At 55.9% G+C, this 27,922-nt stretch overlaps 4 protein-coding genes and 1 non-coding gene across 18 annotated transcripts in view; 3 read left to right on the top strand and 2 right to left on the bottom strand.

Annotated features, from left to right (window-relative positions):
- Window positions 1–7,820, top strand: part of Phf21a (PHD finger protein 21A) — a 190,221-nt gene extending 182,401 nt beyond the window's left edge. For 11 of the 12 annotated variants that reach the window (XM_076847103.2, XM_076847094.2, XM_076847101.2 and 8 more), the window contains 4 exons: window positions 369–524; window positions 1,522–1,597; window positions 1,932–2,035; window positions 3,038–7,682. In XM_076847103.2, coding sequence (XP_076703218.1) covers window positions 369–524; window positions 1,522–1,597; window positions 1,932–2,035; window positions 3,038–3,295 — 594 coding nt within the window. In that variant the 3' untranslated portion in view covers window positions 3,296–7,682. Of the gene's footprint in view, window positions 1–368; window positions 525–1,521; window positions 1,598–1,931; window positions 2,036–3,037; window positions 7,683–7,807 lie in introns of those variants that run through there. The other variant, XR_013155339.1, reaches the window with a different exon arrangement.
- Window positions 7,821–8,268: 448 nt separating this feature from the next.
- On the bottom strand, window positions 8,269–13,954 carry Large2 (LARGE xylosyl- and glucuronyltransferase 2). Of its 2 annotated transcripts, none has more exons than XM_076844362.2 (14): window positions 13,910–13,954; window positions 13,473–13,820; window positions 13,114–13,196; window positions 12,721–12,844; window positions 12,324–12,495; window positions 12,089–12,193; window positions 10,945–11,057; window positions 10,752–10,877; window positions 10,503–10,658; window positions 10,250–10,410; window positions 9,573–9,851; window positions 8,942–9,091; window positions 8,654–8,849; window positions 8,269–8,478 (listed from the first exon to the last, which is right to left on the bottom strand). In XM_076844362.2, the coding sequence occupies exons 2-14, from the start codon at window positions 13,758–13,760 to the stop codon at window positions 8,269–8,271; spliced, it is 2,163 nt and encodes a 720-aa protein (XP_076700477.2). In that variant the 5' UTR covers window positions 13,761–13,820; window positions 13,910–13,954. The 2 variants fall into 2 exon arrangements, with proteins under 2 accessions (XP_076700477.2, XP_076700476.2); XM_076844361.2 differs by lacking the exon at window positions 13,910–13,954 and having other exon boundaries at window positions 13,473–13,582; window positions 13,676–13,760.
- Window positions 9,400–9,506, bottom strand: LOC143393336 (U6 spliceosomal RNA). The gene has a single exon (XR_013090623.1). It is a non-coding gene; the product is annotated as a U6 spliceosomal RNA (small nuclear RNA).
- A 3,078-nt stretch (window positions 13,955–17,032) lies between the features above and the next one.
- Window positions 17,033–24,354, top strand: Pex16 (peroxisomal biogenesis factor 16). Of its 2 annotated transcripts, none has more exons than XM_076847090.2 (11): window positions 17,033–17,794; window positions 18,383–18,418; window positions 19,236–19,312; window positions 19,625–19,758; window positions 19,893–19,993; window positions 20,867–20,947; window positions 21,078–21,230; window positions 21,338–21,410; window positions 21,585–21,704; window positions 23,538–23,602; window positions 24,165–24,354. In XM_076847090.2, the coding sequence occupies exons 4-11, from the start codon at window positions 19,685–19,687 to the stop codon at window positions 24,221–24,223; spliced, it is 726 nt and encodes a 241-aa protein (XP_076703205.1). In that variant the 5' UTR covers window positions 17,033–17,794; window positions 18,383–18,418; window positions 19,236–19,312; window positions 19,625–19,684; the 3' UTR covers window positions 24,224–24,354. The 2 variants fall into 2 exon arrangements, with proteins under 2 accessions (XP_076703205.1, XP_076703204.1); XM_076847089.2 differs by lacking the exon at window positions 17,033–17,794 and adding an exon at window positions 17,975–18,180.
- Frey1 (Frey regulator of sperm-oocyte fusion 1) lies at window positions 24,334–27,885 on the top strand. Its single transcript, XM_076847092.2, has 3 exons — window positions 24,334–27,330; window positions 27,508–27,581; window positions 27,734–27,885. The coding sequence occupies exons 1-3, from the start codon at window positions 27,227–27,229 to the stop codon at window positions 27,853–27,855; spliced, it is 300 nt and encodes a 99-aa protein (XP_076703207.2). The 5' UTR covers window positions 24,334–27,226; the 3' UTR covers window positions 27,856–27,885.
- The last annotated feature ends 37 nt before the right edge of the window (window positions 27,886–27,922 follow it).

Raw genomic sequence — 27,922 nt, 5'->3', positions numbered from 1 at the left:
CATATTGTGAGACACTTTGGTGATTAGATTTCAGTACCTGTAAAATTTCTGACTTGTGGATTCCTGGACTCAATGCTGAGCTGTCACTTACAATTTTGGCCTAGCCAACTATAGAACTTCCTGTAAACTCTAATTTCTAAAGTTAAGAATACTGTCCCCACCTAGGGAACCTCAGCCATGTGGAGCGGTTGCAGACTTATACCATTGGCAGTTCCGACTTTTCTTGAGCACTAAAGTGTTGGAGGGGCAGGCACTGTGCTGTGTCAACACCTTGTCCTAAGACATTGATATGCATCCAGAGAGTACATGTTAACATGAAAAATTTACCTTTTTTGTCCTTTTTCTTACCTTTCCTCTCAATTTCATAGGGTGATATCCATGAGGATTTTTGCAGTGTTTGCAGAAAAAGTGGCCAGTTGCTGATGTGCGACACATGTTCCCGTGTGTATCACCTGGACTGCTTAGACCCACCTCTGAAAACAATTCCCAAGGGCATGTGGATCTGTCCAAGATGTCAGGACCAGGTACCAGTTCAGGGCCAAGGGGAGAGAGCGGTGCCGTCGGGAATGCCTTTCCCCTCTAATCCTAGGAACAGGGTTCTCTTCTTTGTGCTGGTTACTCCTCCCCACTTCATGGCACAGTGCTCAGGAGATACCTCATTTCCTCAGAGGTTCTCCATCCTAAACTCTGTTGTCATCTGCCTTAGAGAACTCACTGTAAAGTGCTGTCTTGTTATTGCAGACTTCACAGGCACACATACTAATAACTGACCTAGTCTCTTCCTTCCCTTGTTTTCTTCCTGGTCTCATTTTCTCAGGCATCTTTATGTCCTTATTAAAAAAAATTATTATAAGCCATCTTGAATCTTTTGGTAGTAAGGAAGTTATAAATAATAAACAAGCCCAGTAGCTCACCATGCATCAGGATTCTGCTCAGTTCTTCCGAAAACCCTGATTTGGGAGGTTCTAGCTTTACTCTTGGTTCTTGTCCCACTGTTTGCAGCATGGAGGAGCCACCCTCTCTGCCTTTGTGACCCTCTGATAATCTTCTACACAGGGTCTAGATTATACTTGAGAACTTGGAACCAATATTTAATGTCCTTAGTCAAGATGTCTTTGAAGGATGTATAAGGCAAAAATTGAAACAGGCAGCCCACATCAGATCCAGAACAAACCCCCTTGGCGGCTGCCGTGCTCATGAACAGCTTTTATGCTGGTGTCCCAGCTGTTGAGAGTGGGGTGGGATCATTTTGGCTCATGTGAAAAGAATGCTCAGCCAAGTGCCAGCCTCCTCCTAAAGCCTAGGCGCATGTTGGCTCTTGCCAACTTCAAGCCTCATTCTGCAAAGCTAACTTCGGAACTTCATAGTCCATAAACTCTAGACCAGGGTTTTGCAACAGTGCTTCTGTAAACCCTTCCTGGATTTTGTCTGCCAGTAGCCACAGACCCTATTGTGTGCGTTTACCTGGAGGATGTGTATTTCTGTCTCCTTCTCAAGGTAAAACTCTTAAATTCTTTTCAGATGCTGAAGAAGGAAGAAGCAATTCCGTGGCCCGGAACTTTAGCAATTGTCCATTCCTATATTGCCTACAAAGCAGGTAAAGGTTACTCATACTCCTTGTTTGGTAAGGCCCACCTTCTTTAAAGAAGATGGGAGGCAATACTTTTTGTTTGTTTTCTTAAGTAAAATTAAAAATGAAAACCTTTTATTAAATGAAGTGGAAAGTGCAAAGTATGATGCCACAGACAACCTTCTTAGCCCTCCTAGGCGTAGAACAAGGAAAGTCCAGGTGGGCAGGTAATGTGCTCTAGCTGTTAGACTGGGGGGCACTTTGGGGAAAATATCTTCTTCAGCAAGCTCTGAACCCAGTGGCCTTGTCAAAGAGTTCATTATTATAAAGTGTTCATTGTTTCTATTTATTTTTTTCTCAGCTAAAGAAGAAGAGAAACAGAAATTACTTAAATGGAGTTCAGATTTAAAACAAGAACGAGAACAATTAGAGCAGAAGGTGAAACAACTCAGCAATTCTATAAGTGTAAGTCCCCCTCCTGCCGGCAGTGACTCAGATGCACAGGTGTGGACCCTTCCGTGTACCTGACAGTTCACTTGGACCCAAGGGCTGGTTCAGGTCCTTCCGTTTATTAACGTGATTAACTCTGCAGGTGTGAAGTGAAGCTAGTCTTCCAGTTAGAGCTCAGCCCTGGGCCTGGGCGGCCAGCTGGCGTGTGGCACCCAGCCTGGCCCTGGAGTGTCCACTTGAATTTTAACCTGTGAGGATTTTCCAGTCTCCATGCTGAAGGAATAAGTAGCAGCTATGACAGTAGCACCACCACCCTGCATGCTTCTGACAGTGAGGGGGAGGAGGGTAGAGCCTCAGCTGGCCCTTCACTCACTCCCTCTTCCACACCATTCATACCACAGTACCTACCTGTGGCGTCAGGTTCAATACCTCTTTCCCTGCCTACAGCAGAAGCCAGCATTAGGGAAGGCCAAGGACTAAAGGGAGAAAGACTACAAGTCCCTAAGTACGCAAGGAGGAGTCCTAATGGTCATAAGTCCTTGGAGCTCGGGTGCGCCTAAACAGCACCAGTCTGTCTCTAAACTCCTACTGACCAGGCGATGCTCCATAGGCCCTCTACGTGAACCACACAACACTGTCTTGTTTTCTACCCTAGAGAGCTCAGCCGGGTCCTGAAGGCCACCCTTAGCATGACAAAGCACACCAACACCTGCCCAGGCCAGCTACAGCAGCTGTGGGAAATTTTTTTATGACTTTGATTTCATAGTGTCATGGTGGGAGTGAAGTCTAGTTAAGGCTCATATCGAGTGGATGCTGGCAGTCAGCCCACTTGCCTGTCCACCTCTCGCCCGCCTCTCCGTAGGCAGCCGCTGCCCACACCAGGTAGAGCAGAACAAGTTCTAGGGGCTATACAACAGTCCCAGGGCTTCTTTTATTGGGCAGGCTTCTCCCTTCTGGGGCTTCTAGACCCCTTAGAAAAGCAGGATGCTCAGTGCCCCCTATTCTCATTTGCTGCAGAAATGCATGGAAATGAAGAATGCCATCCTCGCCCGGCAGAAGGAGATGCACAGCTCCCTGGAGAAGGTAAAACAGCTGATCCGCCTCATCCACGGCATCGACCTCTCCAGACCTGTGGACTCTGAGGCTGCTGTGGGGGCCATCTCCAATGGCCCGGACTGCACCCCCCCTGCCAGCGCCACCACCTCCACACCGGCCCCTTCCCCCTCCTCCCAGAGCTGCACAGCGAACTGTAGCCAGGGGGAAGAGACTAAATAACAGAGCCCTCACGGAGAAGCCACGGGATCCCGGCGGCAAGGAGAAAAACAACACTGAAGACTCTAGAAAAGCAAAGCCGGATTTCTTCTGGAAAGTACAGGATTCTTTTGGTTCTTTGGTTCCAGAGAGAGGGAAGATGCTTGTGCCAGGTGGCACCCGAGTTTGCCAATTGATCCTTCTTATTCTGTGTGTACACGCGAAGATTGGACCACGTTACATGAAATAGTGCCAGCTGGAGGTTCTTTGCCAGCACCATGCCAAGTGAAATAATATATTTACTCTCTCTATTATACACCAGTGTGTGCCTGCAGCAGCCTCCACAGCCACGATGGGTTTGTTTTTGTTTTGTTGGGTGGGGAGCAGGGATGGGCGGAGGGAGGAGAGCAGGTTTCAGATCCTTATTTGCCGAGCCGTTTGTCTAGGTAGAGAAGACAAGTCCAAAGAGTGTGTGGGCTTTCCTGTTTCTAAACTTTCACTACTATCAAACCAAAAAAATGGAAATCGAGATTTAACCAACCCAGTGCCCAGAGAAGGGAAGGGGGAGGGGCCGGGAGGGAGCAAGGGGTGGGAAAGTATATCAGATTAGCAGTATTTAACATTGTCTGGGGGGCTAGTGAAGGAGAGACGGATGCCAAGCAGCCACTGGCTCCCCTCCCAGCCCGCTCCTGCGCTCCCTACCCCCACTCCCTCCTCCCTGCCTGGGGCATCCACATCCCACAGGCCGACCCCCTCAGTCCCTCTGGAGACCAAGGCAAGCCCAGCCAGGGGCATGCTGACCTTGCCTGAGGCAGGGAAGAAGGGTGTGTGTGTGGTCCAGCGAAGAAAAAAAGGTGAATCAGTGGTTTTACTTGAAAACAAGCTCCATCCCTTTTCTATATTTATGAGAAGAGCAAATCCTGAGTGAAGCAGCACGCGACCCAGGTGTGTGAGAATCGAATGGAGACATTTCTTTCCTCTTTTTTTTTATTTTTTTAATTTTTGTTCTTTTTTCCTTTAAACAAAGTTTTATTTTGTTGTTTATTTTACCTTTTTTGTAACAAAAACTAAAATAAGGAATAGAAAAGCTGTTTTTCAGGCTGACAGTCCAGTTAAGGGTAGGCGAGACCTTGCATGGTAGAATAGGAGCCGTAGTGTCGGTGAGGTCCTGTGAGTCTGTGTGAGTCCTTGTGTCATCGTTCGGGCACTGTTTTTTTTTATGCAAGGGCAAAAATCTTTGTATCTGGGGAAAACAACAACAACTTTTTTTTAAATTAAAAAGGAAAATAAAAGATATTGAGGTCTTCCTAGTGTTACTTAAATTAAGATCAAGGTAAGAAACATTGTAAAAAAAATTACAAAAGTGCTATTTGTTTCCTAAAAACAGTGATTTCTATTAAAAAGGTGTCAGAACTGGAGAAACGCCGTGTAGTTATAATTTTTTAGCACAGAACCTGCTGATCATTATGACATTTTGCTGTGTTTGTGTCTCTAGACTGGTGGCCAGTCTCCATGAAGGGCCGGGTGGGGCTTTCCCCACCCCCTTCCCCTTCTCAGAAAAGACTGTCCTCTCTTCCTGGTGCAGGGTCTTGTCTCCTGTTTCTGAAGCCCAGATGGAGTGTGCATGGTGTAGGCCCTTCCCATGGTCTCCTCGGATTTCGCTAGAGCACAGGCTGGTGCCTAATAAGACCTCTTCCTTTGGTGCTGCTCTCAGTCTTTCAGCCACCAGCATTACGAGTGCCTGGGGGGCACCTCTGAGGGGAAACGCCATTGAGGCTCCTTGGTACCCCTGTACCCTGGCCTCAGGAAGGGTACAGGGGTACAGGCTGGCTGCATCAGCCCTTGGTGCTTAGAGAGAACAAAGGAGGAGGGAGATGTTTTGTGGGAGCATGTATCTCTGAGACAGAGCCCGATGGCCTTCAAGTCTGTCTTGCTTTTGAAGAGAGGTCTGAAGCTCCAGCCACTTCCTCTGCCTGCTGGCTCCAGGCACCAGACAGTTTGCTCCATTCCCCCTACCCACAAGCCTCCTGGGTGACCCTGGGCTAGAATCGCTGTGCTCACTTTGCTTGGCCTGTTATGTCTCTCTTTCTTGGAAAACCAGCTCTCTGAAAGACTGAGATCATCTCTCTCATCATGCTGGTGAGAAATTGTGTATGCATGCTTTTTCTGAAGACCTTTGTCTCTGGTGTGTCCCAAGCTGAAGGGACAGAGGCAGAGGTTCTGCCCTGAACCCTGCAACAGTCTCTTCTGAGCCCACCCCAGACCTTGTGATGCTGGAGTCTAGGAGTGGCAGAAAAGGCCCTTTTCACTTCTCCCTCGCCTAGCTGGGCCCAGAGAGACAGAGTTAGATCCTGAAAGCAAGGGCAGCAGAGAAGAGATGCTTCTTAGAGTGAATTTGAGTCTCATCCATACCAGCCACTTCATTCATCTTTCCAGGGTGTCAGGAGAGGAAACTATCCAACTGCAAGGACTCAGGGTCAGGCCTTGGCTGCCAGGTTGGTTGAGGGAAACAGAGAAGAGCCCCCTTTTCATGCAGAAACCAAGGTGCTATATCTAGTCAGGGAGCTTTGAAGCTGCCTGGACTAGTTGGAGGAATCCTTGGAGGAGGATCAGAGACTAGCGGTAGGCCGTCCGCCCTGCCTCTGCTCTCCCATTCGACTTGTCTAGGCCCATTTCCTTTTGTGGAAAGCACTTGGGAAGTCATCATCACTTTGTTTTGAGGAGAGCTGCCTGAGGAATCACAGGCCAAGGGGCCAGGCCAAGAACTGACCAGTGTTTTGCCTGCCGCTGTGATCAGTGTCGCCTGCCTTCTGACCTCACCTTAAAGCTGGGAGGAGGCTTTTTCCTGGAGTTCAGTGGGTCAGCTGTGTAGTACAGAACGCAACCTGCCACAGCCTCCATTCTGGTCTCAAACTCCCAAATGCTGCTGAACTGAAAGGGTCTGGTCACTCGGTCTTCAGAGTCATGCCAAGGAAAGAGCTCCTCTCTGGCCCCCAGACAGAGGTGCCCGTGACCACCTGGGACATACCAGCCCCATCTGAGCTGCTCTGCCTCCTCCTCCTTCCTCTGCTTCTCCTGGCCCAGCATTTAGCTGCTCTGACATCCACATAGTGCCCAGCTAGCTTTACAGTCACATCAGAGGGCTCTGGCCTGGGGTTTCCTGTCCCTGACCAGCGCAGTCCTGGAGGCAGTGAGGTCATGCTGCTGCTTCCCCACCTTTTGCATTCTTGGCGCCTGCAGGTCCTTTTGCTTTCTTAAGCCTGCTGGGTCTTGTCTGGCCTTGGTGAGCTCATCCAGCTCCAAGTTCTTCCTTCCTTATCAAGCCCTTTGGGGCAAAGCCTGCTGGTGGCGCCTGACCAGAGGACTCAGCTAGGGACGGGCCCTGGGAGGGACGTGCCTGTGTGAGGGTTGTCTCTGGAGCCTGCGATGTGCCCAGGGCACCTGCAGAGGGCACCATCTGGGTGCCCAGTTCCCTGCAGGCCTGCCCCTGTCTCTACTGCTGCTTGGCCCAGGTAGGAGGTAGTATGAACTGGTGCACTTGGCACACAGCGCCTCCCCAGAGTGCCATCTTGCCAGACGCCTCAGTCTCCACACGGTCAGCTAGCTGCCTCTGCGCCACCCCTGATGCTTCCTCTCTCGGGCCATCGGAGCCCCTTTGGGCTCTCATCACTAAGGCCGCTGCTCACACACTCTTAAGTGGTCTCTTACCTTCTCTCCCTCCTTGGGTGTGGTCCTTATTTATGTAAAGGGCTGAATTCAGGAGACTTTCACCCAGGGGCAGAAGGCTCCTGGGGTGGCAGGATGGATAGGGCCAGGGCACATTTTCTAGGTCCTAGGTTCTCCACTCCCATGGCTTCTGTGGATGGAGGCAGCGTGGCTGTGAAAGTGACTGGACCGCACCCCACCCCTCAGCCAGCACCCTTGGCAGGAAACAGGAGCCCCATTCCCACGGGCTTACCCCCTGTACCCCTGTCAGCTCCTCTCCAGGAAGGGAGTGGTGGCCCCTGGGAAGACTCCACAGGCCCCCCCACCAGGGGAAGGGGAGGAAGCTGGGGTTACCCCACAGAGAGCCAGGCTTATAAAGGAAGGGCAGGTTCACAAACTCCACTTGGCACCCCCTCTCCCAAGGCTCTTCCTCCCTGAGGACCCCCACCCCGCACAGCTGTTGGGCCCTGTGCCTCTCTCCAGCCTCCTTGCCTCTCTGCCCATTGTGAGCTGCAGTCAGGCAGGGCGGGACAGACAGGCCAGAGGTCAGCAAGCGCACGCAGAGGAGAGCCAGCCAGACCCCAATCCTGTCTCTTGTCCATGCCCTTTGTGATTTCAGTCTTGGTAGAACTTGTATTTGGAGTTTTGTGCTTCAAAGTTTTTGTTTTTGTTTGTTTGATTTTTGTTTTGAGGGGGTGGGGGGGAAACAGAGCAGCTGATCAATTTGTATTTATTTATTTTAACATTTTACTAAATAAAGCCAAATAAAGTCTCTCGGCCTCATGGTATTGGGTTTGGGCTGGGAAAGGGTGGTTTGTAAAGGAAGGGCAGGGCTCACAAACTCAAGACCCACTCAAATTCCAGCCTCTGCCCTCCCGGGAACTCTCACTGCCTGGGTGGGACCCAGCTGCACTGCTGCCAGCCCCAGGCCTCTCTGGCCATGCTGTGACAGTACCCAGGGAGCACCCCCTTGTCCACGGATGCCCTCAGACCCTGGAGAGCCCTTGATCCCCCAAATCAAAAGGAACATGAAAAGAACCTTTTCAAACTTAAGAAAAAGTGATGTACAACTGAGGGCAGGGGAACCAGCCCCAAACCAGCTGGGGCAAAGGCAGGCAGGGGAGGGACCCAGGGTCGGCAGCAGTCCACCCGAGCCACACCCACAGTCCTTAAATAATTTAAATAGCAGAGACCGTGGGAGAGCAGCTGGGGGCGGAGTGGCAGCGTCCCTGGTGTCTTCAGAGTGTGTGAGCGCTTAGGCGAGCCAGCCCAGCAGGCCCAGCCCGGGTGGCTCAGGCCGGACTTCGTGGCTGCTGCAGGGCAGTGAGGTATTTGAGGGCAGCAGCTCCATAACGGCGCGACAAGTCCTGATGGAACTCCTCCTTGAGGGCCTGGAGGCAGTCGCGATAGGTGGAGCTGGAGCGGAAGCGGGAGATGTCGAGGCTTGGTGTGTGGGGCAGGTGGATGGTGAAGGCCTCGGGCAGCACCAGGAGCTCAAATTCCTGCAGCAGGTGAGGGTAGGCTGGGCGGGAGCCTGCAGCTCTGGGGAAAGGCTTACAAGGCAGCCCCTAAGAACTGAGGCAGGGACCAAAGGGGACTAAAGGGCAGCCGCCAGGCAGAGGTGCTAGAGTGGACCTGTTCAGATAGAAACTGGAGGCAGCAAGGCGCCCTCCTCACCTGCGCATCCAGCTCCACGATGTGGGCCACCTTGTTCCAGCCAAAGCCCACAAAGCGAGGGTCATAGCGCGGACAGTCACGTGGCACCACCACATAGGGCTCATAGTCAGCTGCCCATTGCACCCGGTATGGCGCTTGAGCCTCCCGCCAGCGGGCATAGTCTGTGGGCGCGTGCCCCTGGGGCCACTCGTGGTACCTGTGCAGTGGGATCAGGCAGGGGCCAGGCTGAGGCTAGGAGCTCGTTGGTGCAGGGTGGGCACAGCTGAGCAGAGCAGCAGCCTGTCCTACCTGAAGGTGTAGAGCGATCCAGAGTCCAGCAAGGCCAGCAACTCCGCCTTGGAACTGGGGAAGGTGAAGCGGTAGCGCAGGGTCTCAAACGCGGGCACCACCAGAGCTGCCTTCCGCCGGCTTCCCAGCTCCAGCTGCTCAATGGAGGCCCTAGGAGGAGCACCCATGAAGGCAGGGAAGGGCCTCTCCCTGGAGGAGAGGGCTCAGAGAACTTAAAGCTCAGCCACAGGACCTGCCTTTCAAAGGACAGCTAACCTTGGAGACCCCAGTAGACACAAGACACAGAGTAACTTCTGTTTGAAGAAGTCCCAGCCTCCCTGACTCTAATGGCAGCCCAGAGACACACCCTAATACAAACCCCATTGTGCAGAGCACACTGAGACCAGAAAGGAACAGGACACAGCCTGGAGTCCTACAGAGATCTCTTGGTTGATAGTCTTTTGATGGCTGCTTCTATTAAAAATATGGAACGCTTCACGAATTTGCGTGTCATCCTTGCGCAGGGGCCATGCTAATCTTCTCTGTATCATTCCAGTTTTAATATATGTACTGCAGAAGCGAGCGCCCTACAGAGCTCTCAACCCTGGCAATATCCATCCTAAATGCAGTTCCTCATAACCTCTGGGCTCACCTGAGGTAGTCGTAAAGAGAGTAGGCAGGCAAGAAGTCAATGTCACTGAGGAAGACGTAAGGCGTGAGGGCCTGGGCTAAGGCCACATTGCGGAGCTGGTTCACAGGGTAGAGAGGACCCTCACGGTACACCACATGGTAAGCCACGTCCTGCCGGGCAGAGAGCACGGGCGAGGCCTCGACGAAATGCAGGAACTGCTGGGCCTCTGCATCTGTCAGGTACAAGGCCAGGCTCATGGGGCCCGGCCAGTGCCTGCACAGTGCCTCCAGCATCTGCAGCCTGGGGTGAGGCGGGAGGTCAGCCTTTTGCACAGAGGCCCAGGGGGGCCTGGAAAACCTCCCCAAAGTGAGCTGCTGTGGACACCTCCTCCCCGCACTTCCAATTTGAGCCAGTCCTATTTCATCTTCACAACTACCCCGCAAGCGGCACTTCTTCATTTAACAAATGAGAAAACGTAGCTAACGAACTGAGATATTCGGACCTGCCCATGATCCCCTGCCAAGTGGCAGTTCTAGGCACCTGAAGCTCAAGCTCTTTCCACCAGAACCATAGTCTCCAAATGCTGGACCCCCTGGTCCAGGGACAGGCAGCTCACTGCCACCCACTCAAAGCTGCCTCTCTGAAACCCCCAGGCCCAGCCAGGAAGCGCTCCCTGGGGCTGCCTTCAGTACCCTCACCGGTCCATAGAGAGCTGGGCCACCAGGGTGATGTCGTGTGGCCGGAGAGGTGGTGGTTTATGGGGCAGGAAGGTGATGTGCACACGGTGCACGGTCAGCTGCTGCTGCCGGAACTCAAAGCAGGCGTCCTCCTCGTCGAGCTGTGCCAGGGCCCGCTGCAACTGAGGGGACAGAGAAAAGGGCCAAGGCTGGGACCCACCAGAACAGAAAGGGACGGGCCTCCCCAAGGGCAGGGAGGGTGGCTCCCTCTAACCTGCTCAGCCTCAGGAAGGGTCTGGCTGGGGCACCCAAAGAGCTCTCTCCGCAGCAGGTTCCCATCGTACCCCAAGAAGGTCAGGTAGAAGTTGCGGAAGAATCCCGCGTGCTTGTTCTTCACCCTCACCTTCTTTGGCGAGTTCCAGTGGATCACCTAAGACCCAGGAGGGTATGAGCAGGGGATGAGGGCAGGATACAGGAGTCCCGTCCTTGTCCCCCACCTCCATTAGCCCCCTGCACCACTCGCCTTGAGGTCAGCCGCCTCAGAGTAGCAGTGCTCTGCCCGCGTGTGGTCAGACAGCTGCACGTTCCAGACGCAGGGCAGGGGCTGCACCAGCTCCGGGTGCTCCTTGATGACAGCATTGAAGATGTCCTGGGCAGAGACAGCCATCACACCTCAGCCCCCTGCCCACCCCACCCACTCAAAGGGTCTCCCAGACCTGGTCAGCCAGGGAGGTAGCAGCCAGGGTGAGGAGCTCCCGCTGAGCTGTCAGCGTCCACATCTGCTCCCAGCCCACTTGCCGAAGCCGGTCTAGCCACAGCAGGATCACACCTGCCAATGGGAAGAGGCTGTCATGCCCACCAGGGACAAGTTCCTGGGGGGTAGGGGTTGTGAAGGTACCAACTGAATGCTGATTTTTTTTTTTTTATTTATGGATATAATCCTGTGCTGCATAACATTATAGTCAATGACGATGGCATATTCAAGGGGTCCCTCTCCCCTAAGATTATTTGGGATGGCTGGGTGTGGTGGTGCACACCTGTAATCCCAGAGGCCTAGGAGGCTGAGGCAGGAGGATCACAAGTTCAAGGCCAGCCTCAGCAACTTAGTAAGACCCTAAGCAACTTAACAAGACCCTGTCTCTAAATAAAATATAAAAAGGGCTGGGGATGTGGCTCAGTGGTTGAGTGCACCTGGGTTCAATACCTGGTACCAAAAAGAAGAAAAAAAAAAAAGGATTTGAAACTGAAAAGTTACTGTTGCCTAGCATTTTTACTGTACTTTTTCTATGTTAAGACACAAGCACTCACCACTGTGTCACAGCTGCCTGCAGCATTCAGCACAAGTCACACACTGCACAGGTGTGCTGCCTAGGAACACAGGACCACATCCCCCAGCCTGGGTGTGTAGGTCATTCCATCTAGATTTGTGCAAGTACATTCTGGGATGTTTGTGCAACAACAAAATTGCCTAGCAACCCTTTTCTCAGAATGTATCCCCATTGTTAATGCAGGACTGTGTTTTTTGATAGTTCAGATGTAATGGTGAGCTGTCAATCACCAGTCCTCTGGGGACAGAGCGGAGGTACTGAATACCACACAACTTGCCGAGCACCCCGCAGCCACCATCTAACACTTAGGGATGCCAGAGCTATTCACACTTTTTCCATTTTATGAATGAGTAAAAAGAGGGACCAGGAGAGCTGGCCGCAGTCACCCAGCATGGGGAGCCGACATCAAACTGTTTTCACCTCTTCATCCAGTGTTTTCCATAGCACTATTCTTCCTGGGGGCTTCCTAGCTTTCTGTGCCCTGCCCAGCCCAGCAGTCCACCCCTCCTGCCTCCCCGACCACTATCCCCACCTGTGTTAAATCCCCGGCCCAAGGCAGGCCAGGGCCTGTGGTTCTTCCAGAGGTTGCCCAGGTACCAGTCACTCTGGTTCTCCACGAGCCCGATCACCTGCTTGTCTGGGAGGGGAGGGCATGAGGGAACTGCCCAAGACTGCCCGAGGACCTGGGCTCTGGGCTAGACCACAGGGGGGCCTAGGCAAGCCAGGGAAGGGGCTGGCAAGGAAGGGCTAGGGCCCAGGCCTCTCACCAGAAAAGTGAGCAAAGAGCGCCCAGAGTTCTGCAATGTCGGAGGCGAAGGTGACATCCGTGTCCAGGACAATGACTCGGGCCAGGCCAGGGGGCAGGATACCGGGCAGCACTAGCTTCATTAGCCCATAGAGGCCGGAGTAGTGCTTGTTGGGGATCCAGGAGATCTGTGGCTGTAGGTGGGAAGGGCAGGGCATGAGCTGGCAGAGAAGGAGGCCAAGGGTGCCCAAACATAGTCAGTGACACAGTGGGCAGAAGAGGACCTCAAAAGAGAGAGGGATGTGAACTTCAGTAGGTGTGATGGGACAGGGGACAGGGACTCTCCTCCCCCATATCACCAAGCGGTGGGAGTAAGGAGCACTGCAGACTTGGTGGGCAGGAGGGGGCGGGATTCCTGCCTTGAGCTGGTCAGCATGGTAGAAGCTGACCCCAAGAGCAGGCACCATCCATGTGCGGAAGAGAGTCTCCAGGATGTTTCTGGCCACAGCATCAGTCACCAGGTGGAGGTGCAGCGGATTTTTCCTTCAGGATCAACAGAGAGAAGTCCTGAGAAGCCCCAGGAGAAACAAAATGGGGCGACCCTCACCTCCAGGAGCCCAGAGAGGGTAGCTCCGCCTGGAGCAAAGGGCTTTCCGTGGCCTGCTCAGGACAGTCAGCAGCCATCCCTGTGGGAGGAGGGGATGCCATCCCCCTGCCACAGATAAGGAAGCTGAAGCCCAAAGACCAGTGACTTGCCAAGATTTTCTCCTATTTCCCACTCCTGACCCTCCTCCAAGGACACTTGGCTGTACCTGTAGAAGAGCAAGGACTTCACCAGGGTGATGACCTCTCGGCTAGAGTTATGTCCGGCACACACGATGGCCACGTGCAAGAGCTGGGGAGGGGACACTCAGGTCATACATAAGTAGTCCCCGGCTTCCACTGATGGGCATAGCCCAAACTGGCATCAGAGCTTGGGAACAGTGTGCGGCCAAACAGCCCCTGTATTTCACAAGGGGGGAAACTGAGGCCAGGAGCAGAGGACGTGTGCACTGGAAGCTCCCTCAGCTGGCTGGTCAGTGCCAGGTGTCATTTCCTCCACAGGTATCCAGCTGGTTCTTCGGGGCGCGGCGCCCCTTGGGTCACAACCCCAGAGGCCGAGGGCACCTACCTCGCACTTGGGCGGCAGCTGCGGCCACGGGTCGCAGGCCGAGCGGTTGTGGTCCCAATGGCCTGCCAGCGGGTCTCCGTGGAGGGCAGAAGCTCCCCGCAGCCTCCCGTCTGAGGGGACACGTGGCGTGAGCGGGCATCGGGGGCACCCCAGGTCCCCAGCTCTCCCGTCTGGTTCGAGGCGCTCACACTCCGGGTCCCCGCCCAAGAGAAAGAACCCGATCAGGAGGAGCAGCAGCAGCAGGAGCGCGGCGGCCCCCAGCGCCCGGGGGCGCCCTCGGGGCAGCATGGCCTGGTGCGGGGCGTCAGGGCGGGGAGCGACCCCGGGCTGCCGGCTCCATTGCGGGCTCTGCGGACCGAGGAGAGGAGGGTCAGGACTGCGCTGCGGGGCCCGACGGGCGCCCGGCAGTCCTTCCCGCGCAGAGTCGCCGCCCTCACCTGCTCCAGCGGCTCGGGAGCCCGGCCCAGCTCTTCCAGCTGCTGGCCGGGTGCGGGGAAGAGGGGAGAGGCGCGGGCCAGCCCCGCCCCCAACCTGGGTTCAGGTTTCACCTCCGCTTGGCTGAGCTCGAAGGGGCGGGGAGACCCCCAGGGCCTGGCCCCGCCCTGTCCCGCCACCCGTTGGCCCCCCAGCCCGCTAGAACTGGGAACCCCCTTTCTGGGCAGAGTTTTCTACCAGCGGCGGGGAGTGCTGCAGCGAGTGGGGTCAGCCACCCAGGAAGGCCCAGTTCTCCATACCTGCTCTGAGCCCATCCCCCTCGTCCCTGCTCTGGGGCCCCATCTCTTCCCCTTAACCTCCCTGAGGGGAGGGGCCGGTGACCCCGGGCTCGGGATCAAAGGGCCAGCGGGAGCCCGGCTGGAGTAAAAGGGAAGGGACTGGAATGTTGGGCTGCGGAGTAGGCGACACCTGCTCTGGGGACAGGAGGCGGGGCCTGCCGAGACTTGTCCCGAAGCCGCCGAGCACCTGGATCCTCCGCCTTCTTCCCGCACCCTCAGTCCAGGTAGCTGGCTGGCCCAATGGCGGCCTGGGTCGACCCAGACTAAGCGCCCTTTTGAAGGCCATCTCCTGCCCAGGAGCTGGCGAGGGGCCTCAGTGCCTTCTGCGCAGGGCCGAATACCCCTCACCCTTGCTAGATAGTTGTGATTTGTGGCCGACACCGTGGCCTGGATCTCTTCTTCCTCCCTCCCCTTCTTTCTGCTTTTTCACTCTGAAGCAGGACCCAGCCTCCCCTCTGGCCCTGGAGGGGCTCTAGGCCCTCTGGACTGTGAACAAGAAGGCACGGTTGGCTGCGTGCATACTGGGTGTCAGGCCCTGTGCTAAGGGTTTGACACGCCTCATCTCAGTTAATCAATCCGAGGACACAGCCTGACTCTCCCTGGAGGAGAGTTCAAGTGTTAGATAAGAACACCTCTGGTCCCTTACGATCGTCCGGCTGTTCCTCTCCTGCCCCTCCCCCAGATTCCGTGCTGCACCAGGAGTTTCTCCTCCTTCCTTAAGAGTCTCCTGCCCCAGGACATGCCTTTGACCTGTTCCTTCTGCCTGGAATGCAGATACTCATTCCACATTCCTTTATTTTCTTTCTGCCACTCCGGGAAAGTTAAAGTTGTTTGCTGATTTATAGACTGTCCTCCTCCTAGAATGCAAGCTGCTGGAGGTCCGATGCTGGGAGAAGGTGCCCAACCAAGTGCTCAGTATGTGGGAGAGTGGGTGGAAACGAGAATCTCCCCTCCATGGACTCCACCTGGCCTCACTGAGACCTGGAAAGGAGCTCAGGCTGGGTCCTTTAGCTCAATGTCCAACAGTAAAAAGTGAAGCAGATCCAAACGGAGCAGCCCAGTCTGAGACTGGGTCTTCCTGGTTGAAGTCAGGAAGCCTTTCTTGGGGAGATGGGGGGTCAGCCTTTGGAGAACAGGAGTAATGACTACTGGGGAGACTGATGGCAGCTCCTTGTACATCTGGAAGTTTACAGAAGATGGGGGGATGCAGGGGCCACTGAAGCACCCAGAGTTTGCAGTTTCCACTCCCTGGTCTAGCAGTAGCTGGGGTGGGGGTGGTAGATTCCCTCCCCACATTTAACCTTGTGGGGGTTAAATGTGAGGGAGCAGGCAGGGCTTCTGGCCCAGGATAAGTCTTGCATAAAGTGACAGGTGACTGGGACTGCAGATCTCCCTGTGGTCATTCTTAATGCTGGCCCCTCCTCTCATTCAACCTTAGCACTCAGGGGGAAAGCCAGGGCCCATGTGTCTTCCGAATCTCTGAGGTGTGGTTCTAGGAGTGTGCAGAGGGAAAGGTGGATAAGTATAGGCATATAAAATTGTGCTGGTCCTCTGGGCCTGAGACCAGGTTTGGCCCAGGACTTTGTTGTGTGACCGTGGCCTCCTATGTCTTCAGTACCTGTTGGACTGGTCTAATTCTCTTCCCCTGTGACTTGAGGCAGGCTGGAGGGAGAATCCAGCCCAACCTGCCCAGAAGCTCTTCTAGCCAAGCCAGGTGGCCTGGTCCAGGCAGGGGTCCAAGCCAGGAGGCCTCCGGCACATGGCCACTCTTTGTTTCTGAGGCCTAATCAGACTTAGGATCTAGAAAGGAAATTCAGGTAGCCCTGCTGCTGCCAACTGGGCTGGGCCCATGCTGTCCTTCCCTGGAGGAAAGGAGGGAAAACAGGCTCCAACCCTAGCACCTGGGGTGGGAGACTACTTTTTTGTCCTCCATGCCTCTCCCTTCTTCCCAGAGCACAGGATCACCAGCCCTGGAGAAGGGGCTGAAGAAAGCTTGTACACAGACCCTCCTGACTCTCCAGGGCTGTAGGAGAGGGCTGGGGGAGTGACCAAAGGGGAACAAGGTCATTAAGATCATGAGATGAAGGAAGGAAAAGAAAGAGTCACTGCCCAGGTTCTAATCCCAGTTACCAGCTTGCCTCCTGACCAAAGAGCCTCAATGTATATTCCTCCTGGGCTGAGGGCAATAGGCAAGAGGACACTGTTGGGAACCTCTTTGATCAATGACTTGCTGTGCCAAGTCTTTTCCCTTCCTTAGTCATCTAATTCTCCATCTATGGACAGGAGTTCTACCAAACTGGCAAAGCCACCAAGGGGAGAATGTAAGTAAGCATGGTACCTAGGAGGTGACCACAAATTACCTCGAATATGCCATGATGGTCTCCTGTTCTCCAAGACGGTTGCCTCTTCTGAGGCTCCCGGCCACGTCTTGATTCCTTGGCAGGCACAGGGAGGGCAGCTCTAATTCCCCAAGCAGGATTGGGGAGGAAGGAGTGGAAGGAAGGGTTGTGGCTTCCCCGCGAGTGTGACCTTTTTTCAAAGTCCTAGACAGTGGATCTTAAGTAGACTCTTTCCTCGTTTGGATATAGTATCTGAAAGGGAACTGGTATAATAATGTAATACTGTTTTCAGGGTGCCATAAATCCGCGGGCCGCGGACTCAATGGCGCAGCCAAGCCACGCCCTTTGTCCCACAGCCAATCAGCTCCCTCTCCGGAGCGCCGCCCGGCCGCCACCTCCCCTTGCAGGGCGACTGCTGGGTTTGGGAAGGCAACTCCCGTTCATTGGGACCCGCTGAGGGCCAGGAGAGATGCGTCCGAGGGCTACGAAGCTCTCTGAGATTGATCCGAGTTCAAGGACCAAGTCTGTTTTCTAACCATTTTTATAGACAGGGAAACCTGAGGCCCAGAGAAGGGACACTACAGCCCAAGGTCATCCCGAGCTGAAAGCAGAAGCTTGGCCAGGGTTTTCTTGGGTTTTGTTTTTGCTTTTTCCTCCGCCAACGTGGGCGTCCAGATACGCGCTCTTGGGATATTCAGTTCTTGAGGGATCTGAGTCAAAGCCAGGGCACTAAGCTGACTAGGGGAATGAGACTGCCCTGGGAGGCTGGCCTCCTCTCTGCTTCCTTTTTCCAAGCCCCACCTCTTGTGGGGGACTGGAGACCGGGCAACTGGCTAACTGCGCACCTGCTGAGACACAATCTGGCTCTTCTTTCTTTCTTTTCTTTTTTTTGGTGGTGCTGGAGATTGAACCCAGGGCCTTGTGCATGCAAGGCAAGCACTCTACCAACTGAGCTATATCCCCAGCCCCTGGCTGTTTTTTAGACTCCCTGAGTCTCCCCAAGTCTGATCGAAGCTCTTCTCCGCACGCTGTCTCCCAGCCCCTTAAAACGGGTCTTCCCGTTCGAACCTCTCGGCGCTCTATTGGAAAGACTCAAGGTTCATACCCTCTGCTCTAGAATGAACTGCCCAGGCTGCCGCTGAGCTTCAACTGCGCAGGCGCAAGGGCAACCAACCAAGAAGGCCTAAGAGCGGGGTCGTGACGGCTTTGGGTGAGTCGGGGGCGGAGAGTGTGTTAGCCAATGACTTAAAGGAGGAGGGAGGGCGGGTTTTGGCCCGCAGTAGGCGCTATCCGAGCGGGAGGTGATTTCAGAGATGGGGTGAAAGGTGGTTCAAAGGCTTTTCACGTCACCATCCTTCTGGCCGGCGGAAGTTAAGCAACGGGGAGGCGGGCCCAGTACCGGAAGCAGGAAGGAGGGCACAGGAAGCAGGGCGCCGCAGCCCGTCGTTCTGTCGGTCCTTGGCTCTGTTGGTCCCGAGGGCAGGATGGAGAAGCTGCGGCTCCTGGGCCTCCGCTACCAGGAGTACGTGACTCGTCATCCGGCCGCCACGGCTCAGCTGGAGACGGCAGTGCGGGGCCTCAGTTACCTGCTGGCAGGTGCCACTGACCTTTGACCAATTCCTTCAGGGCCTTGACCTATGACCCCAATGGCTCTCTTCCCTGCGGACTCGGAGGAGTCATCTCTGTGCTTGAGAAGTCCCATTCAAGTTCCCGTAGGACGTAGGGAGGGGAAGACCGGGGTCGCGAAGCTGCTGGGGGAGGCACAGGCTCACCGAGGTCTCTTGTGCTCTTTCCCCAGGTCGCTTCTCTGATTCGCACGAGCTGTCCGAGCTGGGTGAGTCGGGCTCTGGGAGGGGAGGGGCGGCCTGGGCCTGCGAGGGCTGCCGCGGGCGGGCGCGATCACCGGCCTGAGCGCCGGCTGTCCACTAGATCGTTCTGTGCGCTGACGGAATCCGACTAAGGTCCGTTGCCGCGGTCCAGAGCTCTCTGTCCCCGAAGTTGGGAGACACGTGTGAGGACTTGAGTGTTCGCTACTGTACTTATGCCCTGGATTAAGCACCTTTCCTGCCTATGCCAGTTAGGCCTCCCTACAATGAGGTGGGCACTGTTGTCCTCACTGTCCAGTTGAAGGAACAGAAGTTGAACGAGGTTAGGTATAGCCACTGATGCTGTCAGAATCAAGATTCAAATCCAGATTCCAGGATTCCCAAACTATACGTGCCTCAGTAGTGTTTGCCAAGTGAGCACTGGAGGTGACAGTCCTGAAAGGTGGGGTGGCTTTTGAAAGGTACAAATGGTGTAGACTTTCAGGGCAGACTAGAGAGGGCAGAGCAGAGGAGATGGAGCCCCACACTTGTGGTTGTTGGGGGCACTCCGGGCAGTTATTTGTAAAGAGCTGGATGACCAGAACTAACAGGACAGGAGCGGGTTTGCCTCTGAGATTGATCTCTCTTATTGGTCCCACCACTCACACGAGGTCATATAGGGAGTGTGGAGCTCTGAGGAACAGGGCAGAGAGGCAGGTTGGTTTCCACATAGTCTGTGGGTGGGAGGCCAAGCACAGCAGGTGATGGGTCATCTTGGGAGCTCTGGAGAGGTGAGGGGGATGGAGCTGTAGATCCAGCCTGCTAAGGCCACACTCTTCCCCTCAGTGTACTCTGCCTCTAACTTGCTTGTGCTGCTCAATGACGGAATCCTTCGGAAGGAACTGCGGAAGAAGTTGCCTGTGGTGAGAATTCTGCCAGGTGCTGAGGGTGGGGACACAGGGACACAGGCAAGTAGTGTGTGCCACGCATGTTACTCTCTTGGTATGAGAAGATCTACATCCACCTGAGCCTCAAACCAGGTGTTAGCATCCCCATCTCAGATGAAGAGGCAATTTAAGAGAGGTGGAGGCACCTATCCCTAAGGCCAGCCTGTTAGTGGTGGTTGGTGTTTGAACTCAGGGTTATGTACTCAGGGGGACTGAGCTCTGTCCCTCACAGGGGGAGGGCTTGGGACTGGGGCAACCCCCTGACCTCTTGGCCTGGAATTCTTGCAGTCGCTATCCCAGCAGAAGCTGCTGACATGGCTGAGCGTGCTGGAGTGCGTGGAGGTGTTCATGGAGATGGGGGCTGCTAAGGTGTGGGGCGAAGTGGGCCGCTGGCTCGTCATTGCCCTCATCCAGCTGGCCAAGTAGGTCGGGCTGTGGAGGGCAGAATCTGGGTGGGGTGACCCAGGCCAGCTATAAGGATGGTGCTCAGCAGAGCACTCCTGTCCCCTGCTTGGCTAGCCACCTCCTCCCAGCCCTGCTATACTCCCCAACCCAGGGCTGTCTTGCGGATGTTCCTGCTGATCTGGTTCAAGGCTGGCCTTCAGACCTCACCCCCCATTGTTCCGCTGGACAGGGAGACCCAGGCACAGTCCTCGGGTAAGCTGCTTCCTGGCTCTGGAGTGGAGTGGGGCACGGGACTGGTCTGTGGACTTAGAGCCCACAAGCATGAATACATTATTATCCACATATGGAGTATATTTATCCCGTCCGCTCATTTTGTTCCCATCACTCTACATTCTACAGAGAAGGAAAAAAATGATTAGATTGGGAACAAATCAAAACTTGAACTTGGGATTTTTTTTCCCGGGGTTGGTGATTGAACCCAGGGTCTTGGGCATGCTAGGCATTCTGGGCAAGTCCTGTCTACAGCCCCAGCCCAGAACTTGGGACTCCTGATGCCAGAGTCCTCAGTCTTTTTTTTGTGAGCTTCAGGAAGAGTGCATGGAGCATCAGCGGGAGCTAGGGGTTCTGCCAGCCTCGCCTCTGGGCCTGGTTCTATGTCACAAGCCAGAGGCAGGGCACCCCACAGCTCTGTCCCTTTGGGGCTTCAGGCCACTATCTGTCAGGCCCAGGCCTCTCTTCCCACCTTGAGTGCACGCAGTGCTTTGCTCTTCGTCATAGTCGGGTTGAAAGCAGAGGACTGAGGGATGTGTGGTGCAGTGGTCGTATGGCTGCGGTTGGGCTGGGCCCTCCCAGCCTTGCTCTACTGCCCGGCAAGCCCGAGTTCTTGGCTAGTTTTGGCTACAGATGATGCTAACCTTTTCTCAGGACTGGGAGGCTCCAGAATGCCTCTCCCTGTGGACAGGTGCAGCCAGGAACCACAGCCCCTGGCTCCAGTTTCCTGGACTTGGCTGCTGCCTTAGTGCAAACCTCTCAATCCTCCCTGTAGCCCTGATCATTCATTGCACACGTGTTCTTCGCAGGCTCCAGCCTGCGAAGAAAGTACAGTTTTCTGTCTGTCCCTGCTAGATGGTGACCACAGCCCAGGAAGCCAGGAGCAGTCCTATGTGGGGAAGCGGTCAAACCGAGTGGTGCGAACCCTGCAGAACAGTAAGTGAAGATGTAGCTGGACCGGGCCTCTAGGTGCTGAGGTCAGTGTGGATCTGAGGGACTGGCTTCTGTTGGTGCCCACTGTCCCCTGCCCTCACCTGGCTTGCTTGTCTGCTGTCCTGTGTTCTAGCCCCCTCCCTGCACTCAAGGCACTGGGGAGCTCCCCAGCAACGGGAGCGGCGACAGCCGCAGCAACACGAGGAGCTGAGCATCCCCCCCACACCCCTAGGGCTGCAGGAAACCATTGCAGAGTCCCTGCACATCACCCGTCCCCTGCTGCACTGTATCCTTAGCCTCATGGGGACAGGCCCTGGGGGGCTGGGAGTAGATCACGGGAGTGGGCGGAGCCAGGCCCTTTGCCAGAGACATCCTTGACACCTCGGCCGGCAGTGCTCAGCCTAGGCCTTTGGGGTCAGCGGTCATGGACACCCTGGCTCCTGTCTGCTGTTGTGGACGTGACCAGGTGAGCCTGGGTCTTCCTGGGGGCCTCATTCCCTCCCCAGGGCTTTCCACCGCAGGCTGGGCCTCACCTGGTCGGGCAGTGGTTCATGCTTTCCCTGTTGCCACCCCTGTGGCTCCTTCCTTCGTGTGAGTGCCAGCTGGGCTCAGCCCTGACGGCATCCTTCTGTACTCCCAGCTTGAGCCTCCTGAGTGACAGGAAGGGCCTGACCCGCAGGGAGCGGCTGGAGCTGCGGCGCCGCACCATCGTGCTGCTCTTCTACCTGCTGCGCTCCCCATTCTACGACCGCTTCTCTGAGTAAGGTCCCCACCCTCCAGGACAGGTTGGCCAGGCCAGGGCCAGGGTGGAGAGGGCGGGGCCGGCCGTGCTGCCACACCCCTCCCCGTGCCTTCCTTTTCCTTCCCCTGTGTGGGTTCAAGCACCCACCATGTTCTATCCAGGAAGCAGTCACCAAATGCCAGCCTCAGCTCTCGGGCCGTCAGCGCATGCCTATGTGAGCTTCCATGCTTGCAGGAGGGACACCAGGGCGAGCTAGAGAGCATTGTAAGGGGCACCCACTACCAGTGGCAGGTGCGGGATCTCCATACTCTCTGCTTCATTCCCACATCTTCCAGCCCAAGATATGTAGAAGAGGCACTTGAGGTTCAGAGAGGTCTGGAACCAGGTGGCCATGTGTTGTGGCCCACACCCGTAATCCTAGCAACTAGGGAGGCTGAGGCAGGGGGATTGAAAGTTTAAGGCCTGCCTCAACAACTTAGTGAGACTCTGACTCAGAATTTTAAAAATAAAAATAAAAAGGGCTGGGATGTGACTCAGTGTAGAGTACCCCTGGGCTAAATCCCTGGTACTACAAAAATAATAATATTATGACCATCCAAACCCTGTTTTTTCCTGAGACAATAGAGAACAAACTTATGTCACATTTAATATTGCCTCACTGTTTTCAGATAAATTTTAAAATTTATAGGGGACTAAAGCAAAATTCTCTTCCATACACAGGAAGAGAATGTTTCAGATACTAAAGTGACCCTCCCCCATGCCTGTACTGAGGAATTCTGAGACAGTGACTGCAGAGGTGGCTCCTGGAGCTGTGAGCCCTTCCCTGTGGCTCACTCTTCTCCTAACCCAAGCAGCCTAGGACCCACCAGAGCAATGGTCCCGACTGAGACGTGTCTATGAATCTGCCACAGAAACTTCTTGTTTCTCTGGAATAGGGAGCAGGAGCCCTAGCAGGCCCTGGGACGCAGTCCACACGGGGCGGTCTTAGTGCCCCTTTGTCCAGCAGTTTCTGGAACTCACCTGCCTCCTGGTTCTGTGGCCTTGAGCCACTTCCTTGACTTGTCTGTGCCACATTTCCTCATTTATAAATTGGAGATGATGACAGAGCCCACCTCCCAAGGCTGCTGAGGGGCCATATGACTCAATACGTAGGGTCATGGTCATGCCAGGTATGTCAAAATATTTGACAAATGTTAGGGACTTATACTTCCCACTTCCTCTGGTGCTGGGACTCACCCAGGGCTAGGGCTGTACCCGACCAGTGAGCCACAGCCCGGCCGCACACATAGCCCTCATTGCAGCCCTCATCGTTTCTTAGTGTTATCTTGGACATCATCGTCCTCTTGTGTCAAGTTCCCCTTTTTATCTCTTGGAAAACAGGCCTCTGCCCCTTCCTCGGAGCCAGAGTATGCCCTTTTCAGCACTGTATCCCCTCCCGGGGCCCTGCCTGCTCAGTGTTGGCTTGTGAGATTTCTGTGTGACTCAGCTCTTCTGATAGATGGGGGCTGCTGGGGACGGGGGCATCCTCTCCCTGGGGGCTTGCAGCATACTGCCCGCGCCCTGCTGCGGGCTCTGGAGACCACTGTTGTTGAATATCAGTAGAAAGAAGGGGCGAAAAGGGAAAGGAGGACCCGAGGAGGGTGTCTGGGAGGCAATGTGCACCGACCGCCAACATGGGCTTCCAGGAGAACGGGCAGGTGAGGACAGAGACCAGGGCCAACGCAGCACCTCCCCGTTAGTCCTGGGTCCTGCCGGCTCCTGTCTTCCGGGGGGCCCTGTTGTCCAGGAGTCAGTGAAGGCTTTCAAGGAGCGCCGCACCCCTCTTAGCCTGCTCCCTGTTTCTCTGTCCAGGGCCAAAATCCTTTTCCTACTGCAGCTGCTGGCAGACCACGTGCCCGGTGTCGGCCTGGTTGCAAGTAAGTGTGGCAGCCACCCTGTGGCTCTGGAGCAAGGGACACACATGAGGCCCCATCTCCCTGTTTGCTCTTTTTCTCTGTAATTTGATCCTTGGCATATCCTAGAGAGGGAGCCCAAAGGCAAGATTGGGTGGGTGACAGTTGCTGGGCCTGAGCCAGGGGTGGCAGAGGGTGCCCTTGGTGGGAGATAGCCAGGCCACGTCGTGCTGCCAGCCTTCCCCCTCTTAGCATCCTAGAGAAAGGCAAGGCCGTGCCTCCTGGGTGGAGGACTGCCCGGTGGGGAAGGGTCCTCCCTCTGGACATGCCACCTCAGCAGAGGGCAGCCAGGCTCCCACCCAGTCCTGTCAGCGCCTATGAATGGCTGAGGCATTTGGCTGCCCTGAGCCTAAGGGTCCTTGTCTGTAAATGGGGACAGAGATCCCTGCTGATGCTGCCACCCTGGGGCTGGAGAGGGCTTCAGGGGCGGCTGCTGGCAGTGAGAAGTGCGTGGTAGGGGCTGGGGAAGGCCTGTGCGGGGCGGGGTGTCCCACGCCCTGTGCTGACCCAGCCCCTCTCATTGCAGGGCCGCTCATGGATTACTTGCCTACTTGGCAGAAAATTTACTTCTACAGTTGGGGCTGACAGACATCTTGGGATTGGGATGCAGGGGGAGCAGGATGACATGCTCTGCCACCCGGGCAGGGCCGCCTCAGCCTTCAGTCCCCCCACCTCCATCCCTCTTCCCTAATAAAATTGACTCTGGCACCGTCCAAGCATGTGGCTTCTCCATGCCCACTGCTTGACATCTCCCCTGCTCTGGCCAGGCTCTGTACAGCCCTGGTCACCACTGATGTTGTCCCTCGGAGAACCTTGACTGGCGGCACCCTCCTGTGATGGAACCCTGCGGCTCGCACCCGCTGGGCCTGGGGTCCTGGTTCCTTTAGCCACAGAGAGTTGCACTTCGCCTCCTGGAGCTGGGCAGCTGCGTGCCTTGGCAGCTGTGGGCGTAACTGCTCACTGGTCCCGGGGAAGACAGAGCCGCCAAACCAGCCATGCAATGGATGACAACTGCCCACTGTGCTGTGTGGCCATGGCCTCCATTTGTCCTTCCCCTGCAGGGTCCTGTGCTCTTGGCCACAGCGCTTCCAGACTCCTGTGACAGCTGTTGAATGGGATGAAAATGCTGTGCAGACCCCAGCTCTCCAGTTGAGAGTCAAAGCCGTTCCCCCACCAGCGAGAGGGCAGACACCAGGCAGTCCTGGGCTGGGTGAGGGAAGATCGGAGCTTGGGGCTCTGAGGAAAGCCAGGCCAGTTCAGGGGTGTGAGCTGGGGTCTCCTGCACTTGCTCGGTGGGCTCCGAGGTGACCAAGTCTGCCTGGGGCCCTGCAGGCTGTTGTGGAGCGACAGGGGCCTGACTCTCCTGTTCCTGGTGTTCCTGATCCTCTCCTGTTGGAGCTGCCCGGCCTGGGCAGCCCTTAGGTGCTGGAGGCTCCGCCTACACCATGCACTCAGCTCGCCTCCTGAGGCTGCCCTGGCTGGTGAAGTGCCCTGGGAGGGGCAGCCTCACCCTGACGTGGCTCTCCACAAGTCTTTGTGAGAAGCACCCTGGGCCCCATGCTGGGGCATTGATGCCCAGGCCTTGGGCAGGGAAGAGGGCAGCCTGTCCTCGTGACCTTCAGCTAGTCCAACAAGTGTTCCTGGCACCGGTTCCATCCCAGGCTGTGCGCCGCACCGTGTGGTCAGAGGTGCATAGAGCCTGGGTCCTGCTTCCAGTGCCCACAGTAGTCAAGCAGATGTGTGTAGTGTGCACGTGCCACACTAGGGTCCTTGTGACAAATGGAAGTGTACCAGCAGGGGGTGGCAGCGCTGTAGCTGGTGTCCCAGTGGTGACTGGGTGTGAGCAGTGCCTTCAAGAAAGCTGCGCACTGTTAGGCTGGGCCCGGTTCTGTTGCTCTGTGTTTGGTTGAGTTGTTGTTCGCAGTTTGGTGCCGGGGGTCAAGCCCATATCCAAGCTACTCTCCCAGCCCATGTTCATCAGTTTTTTGACAGGCTGTCTGGGAAGATGAGGCCATGTGCAGAAGATGACCTATGTGGTGTCACAGTGATGTGGAACAGTGTGAAGCACTATTGTCACAGGGCAGAAGGGTGGAGTGGGCAGGACCAGATAGCACAAGGCTGGAGGGGAAGGTCCAAACTGCAGGCCTGGGGCTGTGGGGAAGGGGTGTGTTTGAAAGGGCTGGAGGGCGGGATAAGAGGAGCCTTGACCCTGGGACAGAGGCCTCCAAGTGGAAGGCTGGTGAGTCCGATCCTGGCAGTGGGGTGAGGGACGAGGCGCAGCTCCAGAAGGCCTTGGGGGCCGTTGTAGGTAGGAGGGAGAAGCATGACAAATGAGAGGCTCGGAGTTGACGCAGTAAGTGGGACTCCAGGTCCCTGAGCACCTTGCTGGGGATACGGCATGCGACACAGTTCTGTGAAAAAGATGTTGTCTCTACCACAGGGAAGTGGCCACTAGGAAGTTACTGTGTGGCTCAGGGCCTGGGGGTGAGGTGCTGGAACCCCAGCACTTGTCTGCCTCAGGGATACTTGGGACCAGGAATCAGGGTTGGAAACAAGGGCCATCCCTTTCTGGTCCTTGGGTATCTCCGCAGTTAAGGAGAGGGCTGGCCAGCTGACAGGACTATTGTCTCAGGGGCAGCCGGGTTCCCAAGCTCCTGGCCCCAAGGTCCAGCCCTCTGGTTTGGGTACCACCACTGCAGAGAGTGGGGGAGTGGGTGTGGCACCTGGTGGCCACAGGAGCTAGCCAGGCCCCTGCGCAGGGATGAGGGGTCCAGGCGCTCTGGTCAAGGCATCAGGAAGCAGAGAGGACCTTGCTGTGGTGGCCACTACTCTGCCTCCAGCCTGCAAAGGCATTCGGTGTCTGGTATTCTCTCATGACACAACTGTCCACTCAGATTCTCAGCTGAGCACCTACTAGGCATCAGGAGCTGGGGATTCCACAGTGAGCCTGCCCCTGCTCTCCTGCAGCTAGTACTCGAGGGAACAGGTCCAAAGCTTTGTCCTCTCTCTTGGAAACCCTATATCCAATGCTAAGGCCAGTGTCTGTGGAGTCCCCTGATGTGTTTAGGCCACAGGAAGCAATGTAGGAAGTGCTGTGCGAGCTGCTGCTCCTCACCCCAAGGACTCCGGGCCATTAGGGCTGAGCGGCCCCCTCTGGCTCCTTCAGCCAGCCCAACCTTCCCAGGGCTGAGGTGCCAGGAGGGGAGGTGGGGATGGTGGGGGAACAGGTGCGGAGGCTGGGGGCCTGGTCTCACTCTGGTCATTGAGCCTGCAGTAACCTCTGTGGGTGGTGCTGTCTGCTGGACCATGGGCGCTTCATGGGAGGGGAAACTAAGGCACAGATAAGTGACTTGTCAGGCGGCCTGCTCCCCTTGGGCACTTACACTAGATTGGGTTTGGGACCTGTTGGCCCACAGGGTCAGTAAAACTGAACGTGCCTCAGGGTGGAAGCTTCTGGCCATGCCTCAAAAGAAGTGCTGACGCTGAACCCCGGAACTATTGTCCTTTGTGAGGTGGCCCTGGGAGCTGGCAACAGATTCCATCCTGGGGGAGGGGTGAGCAAAAGCCTGATCAGGGCCTGTGTAGGAGATGGTTCTCGCCATGCTGGGGGCTCTGTACCCCAGGGCTGGGCTCAGTCTCTTCCTCTTCTACCTCATCCTGGCGGCGGCTCTCCTTCGCCCCCAGCCCCTGAGGTAAGGCCAGGCCCCAGCACCTGAAGGGTGTGCGGCCCCTGCCCTCCCAGAGGACAGGCTGGCCCTGTTATCCTGGGCTCAGGGGCTTGCCAGCTGCCTCACTCAGGGCCATCTCCCATTCACAGGGAGGTGGCAAAGCCTTTGGGGTCAGGCTGAGCACCCCCAAATCTCCCACAGGTCTCAGCGGTCTGTTCCTGAGGAGTTCTCCGCCCCGCTGGAACTCGCGCAGCCACTTTCCGGACTGATGGATGGTAGTCCTTCCCCTCCCTCCCCTGCCCACCCCCTGGTCCCCCAGGGGAGGTGCCCAAGAGAAGGCCCCCAGGGCCACCTCGCCCCAGGCAGCCCTGTTTAAGCTGACCACACAGCAGCTCCGCCCCGCATTCCTTCCCTCTTCTCTCCTTAGACTATGGGGTCCGACCCAAGCACCCCTGGCCACGAGGGCCTCGGCCCCTCCTCTCCCAGGCCCAGCAGCGCAAGCGGGACGGGCCAGACATGGCTGAGTATTACTATGATGCACACCTGTGACCGGAAGCCCGCATAAAGATATTCTGTGCAGCTGAGGCTCGGCTTTCCTGCCGCGTGACAAAGGGGT

The sequence above is a fragment of the Callospermophilus lateralis genome, chromosome 2 (assembly GCF_048772815.1).
Source record: "Callospermophilus lateralis isolate mCalLat2 chromosome 2, mCalLat2.hap1, whole genome shotgun sequence".
Taxonomy (NCBI): domain Eukaryota; kingdom Metazoa; phylum Chordata; class Mammalia; order Rodentia; family Sciuridae; genus Callospermophilus; species Callospermophilus lateralis.
This window is presented reverse-complemented; position numbering and strand designations above follow the sequence as displayed.